The sequence below is a fragment of the Scylla paramamosain genome, chromosome 22 (genome assembly GCF_035594125.1).
Source record: "Scylla paramamosain isolate STU-SP2022 chromosome 22, ASM3559412v1, whole genome shotgun sequence".
NCBI classification, from domain to species: domain Eukaryota; kingdom Metazoa; phylum Arthropoda; class Malacostraca; order Decapoda; family Portunidae; genus Scylla; species Scylla paramamosain.
Window position 1 is genome coordinate 3,682,501 of NC_087172.1, and position 11,865 is coordinate 3,694,365.

At 45.2% G+C, this 11,865-nt stretch overlaps 2 protein-coding genes across 14 annotated transcripts in view; one reads left to right on the top strand and one right to left on the bottom strand.

Annotated features, from left to right (window-relative positions):
* LOC135111437 (uncharacterized) overlaps window positions 1–15 on the top strand; it is a 103,601-nt gene extending 103,586 nt beyond the window's left edge. For both annotated transcript variants that reach the window (XM_064024727.1, XM_064024726.1), the window contains one exon: window positions 1–15. This exon is cut by the window's left edge and continues 294 nt beyond it. The gene's annotated coding sequence lies outside the window, so the exon portion shown is untranslated.
* LOC135111433 (major facilitator superfamily domain-containing protein 6-A-like) overlaps window positions 1–10,364 on the bottom strand; it is a 10,527-nt gene extending 163 nt beyond the window's left edge. The window contains exons 1-11 of one of the 12 annotated variants that reach the window (XM_064024715.1): window positions 10,239–10,364; window positions 7,878–8,584; window positions 6,741–6,840; window positions 6,016–6,347; window positions 5,098–5,220; window positions 4,509–4,609; window positions 4,028–4,192; window positions 3,227–3,392; window positions 1,809–2,048; window positions 1,507–1,659; window positions 1–1,193 (exon numbers count right to left, since the gene is read on the bottom strand). The exon at window positions 1–1,193 is cut by the window's left edge and continues 163 nt beyond it. In XM_064024715.1, coding sequence (XP_063880785.1) covers window positions 1,027–1,193; window positions 1,507–1,659; window positions 1,809–2,048; window positions 3,227–3,392; window positions 4,028–4,192; window positions 4,509–4,609; window positions 5,098–5,220; window positions 6,016–6,347; window positions 6,741–6,840; window positions 7,878–7,935 — 1,605 coding nt within the window. In that variant the 5' untranslated portion in view covers window positions 7,936–8,584; window positions 10,239–10,364 and the 3' untranslated portion in view covers window positions 1–1,026. The other 11 variants (XM_064024719.1, XM_064024716.1, XM_064024718.1 and 8 more) reach the window with 11 other exon arrangements.
* Window positions 10,365–11,865: the final 1,501 nt, after the last annotated feature.

The following is an 11,865-nucleotide window of genomic DNA, read 5'->3' on the forward strand; positions in this document are numbered from 1 at the left end:
AAGAAGAGGAATATTGGCCACCCTAGAGAAAAGAGTGGATATTTCCTCAGTCATCAGTCCTCCAGTAAGAAGTTATAGGAAGAAATTCTGCTAAACTTATTTATTTCCTTCATGACGCCGAGGACAAATAGATCAGGGAGGAAAAAGTGGAGGCAGGAAGTCAGTCCGGCATTCTGGCTTGGTGTGAGTGTGTGTGTGTGTGTGTGTGTGTGTGTGTGTGTGTGTGTGTGTGTGTGTGTGTGTTGTCGAGGGCTCCCACCGATGTGAAGTTTGGTGACGGATATTTTATTTTCCTGGCAGCGAAGGAAACTTTGGTGAAATTTTCTTTGGTATTTTTTTCTTTAGCTTCGATTCATTAAGTCTTCATTATGCGTACGTTCACTCATTCACTTTCCTTTTAACTCTTTCATTCATATTTCACTTTGACCTTTTTCATTTGCCTTCTTTTCTCTTTCTTGAGCATTTCGCATAATTTTTTGTTTACATTTGTCCTTCCTCCCTTCACTTGTGTTTTTTTTTCTCTCTCTCTCTCCTCCACGTTCACATATGTTGTATAGTTTCCATATTTCCTTTTGTTTACCCTATCATTTTTTCTCCTTTTCTGTCATTCACTTCCATGGGCAGAGGGTCATGTCGGTTATTTTTCTCCTTTTCTTTGTATTTACATTTCCATCTATTATTATTATTCAGACATTCTTCCTTTTTTCTTTATTTCAGCCGTTCACAGCCATGTGTACGTTTTTTTTTCACCTTTTGTTTCAATTATCATTTCTTTCTTTTTTTCTTATTTCGTTTTTATTCTATTTTTATTGTAAACGGCTATGCACAGAAATTTCTTTTTGTTTTTCTCACTTTTCGGTATATTTACAGTCTTCCATTACTCATTTCCCTTTCCCTCTTTCGTTTCGTTTCTTTTCTTTCATTTAATCACCCACAACCTTCCATACAAGGTCCTTTCGTCTTTATTTCCTTTAATCATTTATATTTACACTTCTACGTAACAATGTCCTTCCATCTTTCCACCTTTCAGTTTCTGTCATCAGTCTGACGGAAACTCACACCCATTACCATCTCCTTCCCTTCTTTCTTCTGCCCACCTTCAAGCATCACTTCCGCCTCCTCCTCCTTTTCCTTAGCGTCCTTCTCTTTCGCGTTTTCCCTCCTCGCCTCAGCATCCAGCCCGCCTATCGTCTCTGCAACGCAAAATTCGTGAAGTAGCAGAAGTTGAAGTTAGTCCTGGTTCACGTGGCAAAGTTAAGCATTGACAGAGAGAGAGAGAGAGAGAGAGAGAGAGAGAGAGAGAGAGAGAGAGAGAGAGAGAGAGAGAGAGAGATAATAGTGAGTTATGGAACCGAAATCACAAGGTCATAATGGCGCCAAGTATATACACGAAAAAGCGCCATCTACCATACTGATAAAATATCGTGAGCCAGAGAGAGAGAGAGAGAGAGAGAGAGAGAGAGAGAGAGAGAGAGAGAGAGAAACACCACGCACACACGCACGCACCTAGCGACGATCTGGTGAGTCTTGCCAGGAGGAGGTGCGCCAGGGAGAACACTAACGCGTACACGCCCGTGGCCGCGCCCGTGAAGAGGAAAGTCCTTGACCCACCCACGGCCTTGAAGAGCCGCCCGCCTACGAAACCTCCCACGCCCGTACCTGAAAAAAAAAGAAAAAACAGAATAAATAGATACCACCACCCATTCACTTATACAGAGTCAAAGGATGAAGTGATGAATTTTTAATACTCATGACCTCCAGCAGCCTTCCCTTCCCCCTACAGGAACACCACGCCCTAGTTAACTCACTCCCGAAGAACATGGCGCCGAAGATGGCCTGTGTGGTGGCCGCGGCGCCCAGGGGAGCCACACTGCTGGCGTAGGAAGTGAAGCAGGGATAGGCCACACCGAAGGAGATGCCGTGGAGAAGGTCAATCGGCAAGAAGAGCCAAGGGTTGGTGACGACGGAGTAGAGGATGAGGCGGAGCGTGAACCCGAGCAGGGACACGAACAGGGCGTTGGCGTGACCCAGCCTCTGGATGATGCGACCTACCGGGAGTGACGGCTTTTATCACCTGCGACACATGACCTGTGAGTTTTTAGTAAGGTAGGGTGGTATCGGATCCTGTAGTCTATAGAAATGATGCGGCGAAGAGTGGTCATTGGTTGGAGAGTCACTGTAATCGGATGCAAATATGAAGGTGTTTTACGTGGGGCAGGTGCGGGAATTTCCTGCCTGGCAGCCTTGTCACTTTATTTAGTATTTACTATTTAAAATAGCCTTCAAATATTTGTGTATGGTAAAACAAAGCTGTATATTGTGAATGTTTAGAATCTTAGGACAATAACAATGATTGATGTATGGAATTGTTTTCACATGTGACAACGACGCTGTCATGTCACCAGCAGTAAACCCTCTGCCACTCCTGGCCTATATAATTACTCAGTAGTGACACCTGTCACCTCCCCCTGGTGGAGGTTTCACCTACTTGACCTTCCCCAGTTGGTCCGTCCCCTGTCCCTTCCCGTGATCACAGCGTCCCCTGTTATTCCGCTCATCACTACCCTCCCCTGCCCCCACCTCTCTCTCTCTCTCTCTCTCTCTCTCTCTCTCTCTCTCTCTCTCTCTCTCTCTCTCTCTCTCTCTCTCTCTCTCTCTCTCTCTCTCTCTCTCTCTCTCTCTCTCTCTCTCTCTCTCTCTCTCTCTCTCTCTCTCTCTCTCTCTCTCTCTCTCTCTCTCTCTCTCGTTACTAAAGAATAAAAAGCTAATGAAATCATGAGAGCAATAAGTGGGAAAATGTTCATCACTTTCATCATTTGTATTTTAAGGCCGAACACAGTAACCCAGAGCCTTCAAAAATTGCTACCGTATTCCGACCATCTCGTCTAGCGATGCTTATCTCGAAGAGCAGTTCTTGTTGCCTTGTAGACCGTTTAACTCGTTTTTTGTAGGTGGTTGACCACATTCTTGTTGAAGCAAGGCAAGGGACACTAAAGCACAGTCTTTCCTTAATGCATCAATTAGAGTTCACAGAGATGGATTTTTGTGGCCAGCAAAGTGAGAAAAGGTGTGATTCCAGCCCTCATACTTGTGTAACACTCCCTCCCCAGTCCTCCACTCTCTCTCTCTCTCTCTCTCTCTCTCTCTCTCTCTCTCTCTCTCTCTCTCTCTCTCTCTCTCTCTCTCTCTCTCTCTCTCTCTCTCTCTCTCTCTCTCTCTCTCTCACCGGCCAGCACGAAGAAAGGCGCCTCCGCCAGGAAGCACTGCACGCCCATCAGGAGGCCCAGCAGCAGTTTCTGATGTACAAAGCCCTTCCCCGCCACTTCCACCACCAGCAGGAACTCGAAGGTCCACAGCACGCCCGACACCACGCCCACCACGCCTGTCGTCACCTGCAGAGTGCGGGAGGCGCGCAGGAAGCTTAGTGTCGAGGTTTCATTGTAAGGATTTATGTGGGTGTGCCTGGAGGAAGCGGTGGGTGGGGAGGAGCCTTTGTATATGCTATCCTATTACTTTTACTGTATGCTAGATTGTGTATTTTCTATAAAGTCCCGTAAGGACCAATGGGTCTGCTGCTGTGTTATTACTTTGTGTTCCTTGTCATCGTCCTCCTCCTCTACCTCCTCCTCTTCCTCCTCCTCCTCCTCCTCCTCCTCCTCCTCCTCCTCCTCCTCCTCCTCCTCCTCCTCCTCCTCCTCCTCCTCCTCCTCCTCCTCCTCCTCCTCCTCCTGAATCATCATGATCATATAAAGAACACTGAAAAGCAAGAATGATTTTGAAACATGTCTCATGATAAAGTAACATGAAAAACCTGTTACGCAAGCAACAGTTTTCCATGAGAGGCTCAAATCCTGTATAGATTCAGTGAACAAAGGAACACAAAGGAAGACGAAACGGTAGTCTGTTCTCTGGAGCTTGTTTGCGATAAGCTACACTGTTATCTAAAATAGCAGATGCAGGAGGATATTTGCAAAGACCCCAGCCCACTACTCCTTGTAGCTGCGGACAGGGGAACTGCAAGTCTCACCAGCACCAAAATGACGTGAGGGCGCCACAGAGCTCCCTGCAGGGTGGACGAGCTGATCTTCCTCTCTGGGTGGGGGAATTTAAGGAAGGCCACCACGAAGAGGTCCGCCACCAGGAAGACGGCAGTAATGATATGCGCCGGTAGGTAGTCCTTCTGGCCAGTGCCCTGTGGGGGACGACGGGGTGAACAGGGCGCCTCGGGACGATCTTAGTGAGGAGAGAGAGAGAGAGAGAGAGAGAGAGAGAGAGAGAGAGAGAGAGAGAGAGAGAGAGAGAGAGAGAGAGAGAGAGAGAGAAACAGAAAGGCAGGCAGGCAGGCAAGTAGAAATATAAACAGAAATAGAAAAATAAACGGACAGAAAGACAAGACACACAGACAAACAAAGATAAAACAAAAACGGAAAGAGATAAAACAGAGACAGACAAAAAAAAAAATCAGAGAGAGAGATAGAGAGAGAGAGCCAGCCCCTACCTTACCTTACCTTCGAGTACAGGTCCACCAGTGCTCCTGAGACGATGGCGGACAGTCCCACTCCCACGGTCCCCCACACACGCTGCTGACCGTACTTGTGGCGCTCCTCTCCTGCAACACACCATCACACCTGGCCACTAGAGCTACAGTACTAGTGAGGATGATATTTACCAACCGATAGGGAGGAAGAGAGGGACTAAGGCATTGTGCTGTGTAGATCTGAAAGGAGGTCGTTGTTGTATAGTGGTGGTAATGGTGGTGGTGGTGGTGGTGGTGGTGGCATTGGATAAATGTGGCGTAACTAAGTCACCGATACTTTTTCTTTTTATAGAAAGATTGATTGATTGACTGGAGGTACCGTAGAAGAAGAAGAAAAAGGCAATGCCGTAGGAGAAGACATCGCCGTAGTTGAAGAAGAAGAAGAAGGAAGAGAGGAGAGGCAGTTAAAGATGAAGCAAGGAAAATGAAGAAAAACAAGAAACAGAACAAGAACAAGAAAAGAAAGAGAAGAAGCAGTAAAAGATGAAACTGACAAAAAAAAGAAAAAAACAAAAACAAGAACGAGAACAAGAGGAAGAAGAGAGTCATAAGTTACCCACCCAGTAGTTGGAAGCACACCGTCTCTTGCATGGTGATGACGGTGGTGTGGCCGCAGTACTGCACAAGCAGGCAGAGGAACAACAGCCAGAACTCGTAACTTTCTAGCAGCTCCGCCCCTCTACCTGCGCGAGGGGAATGGAGGACAGGTGAGGGACGTTCTTGGTAGGTAATATTTTCTTCACATTCATATTTACGACTTTACTTGCGCACATGTGACTTAATTACAAAGGTGAATGAAGGAAAGAAAAATAATACGATAATACCAAATTAATTCATCAGTTGCGTTCATTTAAGTAAATAGCAAATGACAGGTGCGACAAGGTAGTTAATATTAATTAATTCTCTCGTGGCATTTAAATATTGCGCTCATGCCAAGACAGGAAGTGAACGTCCCAATGCGTTTGCTATCATGGCGTGATGGCTTGCCTCAGAAGTGTGTGGCTGGAGGATGGGAGGGAACGTGTGGGGTGTGGAAGGCAGTGTGTGGATATAATGTGGATGGGAGTGCTTGGATGTTGGAAGGAGTGTATATGTGTATGGTGAAAGAGAGTGTGTGAGTGTTGGAAGGAAGTGTATGGGTGAAAGGGAGTGTGTGGATGTAGCGTTGGAGTGCTGGATGTAAGCTGGGAGGGATTATGTGGATGTGGAATTGTGTGTGTGGATGGACTGTTTGGGTGTAGGAATGTATGATGAGAGAGAGAGATTATGTTGATGCTGGAGGGAAGTTTGTGAATGCAAGGTGTGGTGGGTAAATGGTAGTATTGTTGGGAGAAGTGAATGGAAGAGAGAATGCGGACTCAGGGTGATGAGGGCGTGTGTATGTGTGGCTGGAAGTCTGTGGCTGTATGTTGTGGATATGTGGATGGAGAAGGGAGGTTGGTGTAGTGTGGGGGTAAAACTAGGAAAAATTTGCACACCTTTCTGAGGTACGGTAGGGGTGGTTACGGTGGGCGTTACATCACTGCTGTCCTCGGTGCTTGGAAACAAACCACCACCTTCATCCACCTCAACAGGAGACGTGGAGAGGGAAGATACTGACGTGAGGAAAGAGGCGGAGGCAGGGGGCTGAGTGGATGCGTTGGAGGATAAGTTGTTGTATGTAGGGGAGGAGGAGGAGGAGGAAGGAATGTCGGGGACCCAGTAGAGGGCAGTGAGTGGGGTGACCATGAACACGATGCCCAGGAGGAACACTGCTCGGTGACTTCGTGTGATGTCCGCGACGGCGCCCGCTGTGGTCTTCGTCAGTAAGCTGCAGGGAGCACAGCAGAGAGACGAAGTCTATTAGAGTGTGGAGTATTTGTCATTAATGAGTGAGTGAGTGATGAAGGCAGGGAGGGAGTACCGGCATGTAGTGTGAGTATAGGTTACTAGACACAGGTAAGAAAGAATTACACGTGGCAGTTCAAACAGGGACGGCCACGTGTTCGTAGGCCTGACGATTTCTTGTAGCCTGCCTTATTTTCTTATGTTCTTATGTTAAGTGAGTGAAGAGTAAGTTAAAATTATGAAAATTATGAGTTGAAATGGACTATAGAACTATAACTGAATAAGATAGTGAGTCTTTCCTTACAGACTACGTAGGAACAAGTGGTAGTATTACAAAGGAAGCAGCTCAGCGTTTCACCTCCAGCCCGCCACCCACCTGATGAAGGGCAGCACCGTCCAGATCACCCCCACCACATCAGGCGGCACCCCCATCTGCTTGGTGATCACCGGCAGGATAACCGTCAGCGGCCCCGTTCCTGGAGGAAGAGACCTGGTTACCCTGCGCCCCTCCCCTCACCCCTGCAGGTACTCAGACTCCGGGATCAAGTAGCATATCATGAGTTAAGGTAATTAAGATGTAATTACAGTACACAGTTCTCCCCTCAGGTTACCGCGCACCTGTGCTACCTCTCTCTCTCTCTCTCTCTCTCTCTCTCTCTCTCTCTCTCTCTCTCTCTCTCTCTCTCTCTCTCTCTCTCTCTCTCTCTCTCTCTCTTTCACTTCTGCTACCCATCCTTACTCAGCATTTCCCCGCTTACGCCACTCAGCCACCCCACCCTCCTCCATTTCCTCTCCCGCCCCCCATCCACCTTCCATTATCCTTTCGTCCCCTCCTTCATCCACAATCTCGTCCCCCTCTAATCCAGTCTCCCCTTCCCCGCCCTTCCCCACAGCTCCGCCCTTAGTTCCGCCTCCCACTTGGTCTTGCCTCATGCCAGCCAGATGACTAACGTGCCAGCTGGTGTCTCTCTCTCTCTCTCTCTCTCTCTCTCTCTCTCTCTCTCTCTCTCTCTCTCTCTCTCTCTCTCTCTCTCTCTCTCTCTCTCTATCATTACATTCACTGCAGTGTTGAGGAGAGGGAGAGAGAAATTACACACACACACACACACACACACACACACACACACACACACACACACACACACACACACACACAAACATTGACCATAAAAAAATCACTTAGCATTTAGTTGATGTATGTTGATCTTTTAGCTATTTCACTCCTAATGACAGTATGAGACTTGATCCTTTCATTTTAAGCAACCCTGGACGATTTTAGCGTGCAGAAATACGTAGAACTCAAGGCAATGAAAGATTCGAATACCTCCATCATTCTTTTTGTTATCAGTGGTATGTTTCAAAACGGCACTCGAATCATGCACCGGACCACTTTATGAAGCCCGAAGAGAGGGCATGCAGTACAGTATTGTGTATGTCCCGCCGTAGACATACACAGGAGACATGGAGTGAAAAGGTTAAGAATAAAAGACATTTAGCGTAATTAGAAGCGTACCCATAAAGCGAAGGAAGTAATGGATCTTCATAGGCAACATTCGCCGGTCAATCCCCATCTTGCCGGCCGGTGTGTCTGTCTAAGATGAGATGGTTTACGGGTGCGTCTCCCTCACTGGTCTCGCCGCGGTCTCCTCGTGTGCTGCAGCGTCACGGCGAGTCTCATCTCCTCACTGACAGTTTCCTCATGTCTATTTCCATTTGAGACGTGATGTTCCACCTTCACGACATGAGTTTGCTTAGTGAAGTCTGGGATTTATTTCGGGTGAGTTTTTTATAAGTAGTTTTTGAGGTGGTGTAGTTTTAGAGTTGTTTACCATTTGTTTATCTGTTTTCTCTGAATGTGCTACAGAAAACGATACAGTTGGTAGATAAACTTTCTCAAATATTAATTTAGTACAACAGTATTTGTTTTCCTTTATCAGTCCTACTTGAAATAACTTATTTTCCGAAACAAATCACCGTGAGCTAGTGCTAAGTTACAGATAAACTTTTCTATTTCACTGCTATTTCACACTGACAGAATCACAAGGTGGCGCATTGCACTCACTACTGCACACACTCACTGTCATCGCGCCTGTATTACTGAGGTGCAGCGGCGTTCGTGTCTCGCTCGCTGGTGTGGGAAGGCCTGTTATGTAACCCCCACAGGATGTCCTCACGTAGCGCGACTGTCGTGACCAAGGGCTGGCTGGGGATCAAGGTGTTCTGGTGAGGACAGAGTTGCGTGAACACCACTCGGCAGATTAAAAAGAAATTGCCTCATGCTCTCGTATCCTTTCAACCCACACACAAAGACACATACACACACACAACTCTCTCTCTCTCTCTCTCTCTCTCTCTCTCTCTCTCTCTCTCTCTCTCTCTCTCTCTCTCTCTCTCTCTCTCTCTCTCTCTTGTGCAAAATAAGTTAATACGCACTATTTCTTTCACCCATCGTCACACACACACACACACACACACACACACACACACACACACACATCCTTTATTCTCAGAGCTCATAGTACTTAATGAAATGACGTCATCCTTATGCAAACACCTCCTCCTCTTTGTTTCTAAATCATCATATAGATCTCTGGCTGACACCTATCCATCGAGCACCAATCAATGAACCAGGTGTTTATACAATATGACACTTCCACCTTGTCAAGCAACACACGGCCAGGGAAACACATAATTCAGAGGGGCAGAGGCTTGAATCAGCTGCCTGGGGACCTCAAGAACACCATAACTTACATATAACTTGTTTTAGATAAAGTTGAAAACGTATTTGTTATATGGTTAATTTTTATCTTTTATTTATTCGTGTGTTTCTCTCTCTCTCTCTCTCTCTCTCTCTCTCTCTCTCTCTCTCTCTCTCTCTCTCTCTCTCTCTCTCTCTCTCTCTCTCTCTCTGTCTGACTTGTCTATCTCATGTAATTAATATACAACTCGTACACATATTTTGTTTGTTTGTGTATTATAGTACTTCACGCATAGTAATTTAAGGTAGTCAGTATATGCTTTGAATTTTGTACTCTACTACAAGTAAGATAATTTTAATGTATAGGCACTGCCTGAAGACCTCTCTGCCCTGGTGATTAGCCTCACCTCTGCATTACTAGTGCTTGGCTCAACAGACCGGCCATCTAACTTTCATTAGTGAGAGCTACTGCATGCATTATTTGATGGCCAGTATCTCTCTCTCTCTCTCTCTCTCTCTCTCTCTCTCTCTCTCTCTCTCTCTCTCTCTCTCTCTCTCTCTCTCTCTCTCTCTCTCTATCTATCTATCTATCTATCTATCTCTCTCTCTCTCTGTCTCTCTGTGTCTCTGTACTGCTTAGTGACATTACATCACTTCCTGCCCCACCATCAATACTGTCATGTGCTCAGATTTCAGTGTCTGTCCCGTCACTCTTAACCACAAACTCTTCCATTATTTTCACTTCCACGGATCCACGGGGCAGAGATTTTCCTAGGATGGTTTCTGTTTTTTTTTTTTTTTCTTCAATGCACTAATTAAGTTTCCACCTTTGCTTAATACTGTCGCATTCTATTGTGATAACGGGGAGAGAGACCAGCTTGCTGTTTTCTATTTGGCTGGTTACCGTAATGTTGAATATTCATACGAAAAAAAAAACACTGCCACTTGCTCTATTGTCCCAGTAAGAGTACCAGTAAGAGCCACAAGTACAAATGATACAGAAGCCGAGGATCTAAAACCACGTGAATGTATGAGCGTGCATGTGGCGAGGGAGCGCAGCACGTACTGTACTTAATGTATATGTGATACGACGAGCATCCTGTGTGACGCTGGCGAGGACTAATCTTCAGATAAAACAACACCCCGCACTCGTTTTCTTCCCCTCGAGACACTCACTCTAACACTGAGACTCGTGGGGACCGACTGCCAGGGTCACTACATTGCCTCATCCACTGCCTTACGCACCGCGATGCCAACAGCCCCACAGCTCACGGCCACTCCAGTATTTACCATCCAAGGCCCGGGCACTCACTCCCTCACTCTCTCCCTTACACGGCATTCAGGATACTGAGCTGAGCCGTGGGTGTCAAGTGGAAAATTACTCTTTATTTACCTACCATAGCCTCCCGTCCATTAGTCAGTGAGGGAGAGGTGAGGCGCGGGGGTTCGTGAGGCGGGGAGAGAGGGAGGCAGGGAGCATGGGGAAGAAGGGGAAGGGGTGGTGGCGTGGCAGGCAGGTGTGTGTGTGAGGGGCTGGTGATGATACGCCCTTCCGCTGGTGCAGGGAGTTGTGGTTAGTTCTCAGGCCTGATTTGTTGAGCGGTGGCTGGGTGCTAGATTTATTTTGTTTATTAGTGATACGAGTGGTGGTGGTGGTGGTGGTGGTGGTGGTGATAGTGTTGTTGTTGTTGCAGTTGCTGTTGTTGTTGTTGTTGTTGTTATTATTATCATTACTATTATCATTATTATTATTATTATAATTATTATTATTATCATTATTATTGTTATTATTACTATTTATTATTATTATTATTATTATTATTATTATTATTATTATTATTATTATTATTATTATTATTATTTTTATTATTATTATAATCATCGTCATCATCGGTAACATTATAAATACTACTTCTTTCTCTCCTTTTTTTTCTTCTTTCTCTTCTACATTACTACTACTACTACTACTACTATATACTATATATATATATTGTTATTATTACTATTTATTATTATTATTATTATTATTATTATTATTATTATTATTATTATTATTATTATTATTATTATTTTTATTATTATTATAATCATCGTCATCATCGGTAACATTATAAATACTACTTCTTCTTTCTCTCCTTTTTTTCTTCTTTCTCTTCTACATTACTACTACTACTACTACTACTACTACTACTACTACTACTACTACTACTACTACTATTGGTACTGCTGCTGCTGCTGTTGCTGGTGCTACTGTTACTCATAGCATAACTTTCATTTTTTCCACCACTGCTACTGTTCAGTTATAAGTTAATTTATTTTATTTGCTTCACGTTCCTTAACAAATAATCATATGAGGTCGAAAATAGCTAGTTATCTGTCCTCTAACTTGTAAACTTATATAGATGTGTGTGTGTGTGTGTGTGTGTGTGTGTGTGTGTGTGTGTGTGTGTGTGTGTGTGTGTGTGTGTGTGTGTGTGTGTGTGTGTGTGTGTGTGTGTGTGTGTGTGTGTGTATCTTCTGCATATTTTGTCATTACCACTCGTCTCTCACTCTTTTCTCTCACTTTTCCTTTCCTCTCCTTATAATTTAACTCATTTTACTCCATTCTCCCTCCTGTATCTCCTTCCTGTCTTCCCTCCTTCCCTCCCTTCAGTCCAGGAAAACTCTGAAAAAAAATCCCTGAATATTCGTGAGTCTTTCCTGGTGTCTCCGGCCAGGCAGTGTGTGCTGTGACGTGGGCGACTCAAGTATATATTTCTTTTTACGTCTCCTCTCCTCTTTTATTCTCTTCTTTCCTTCTTTC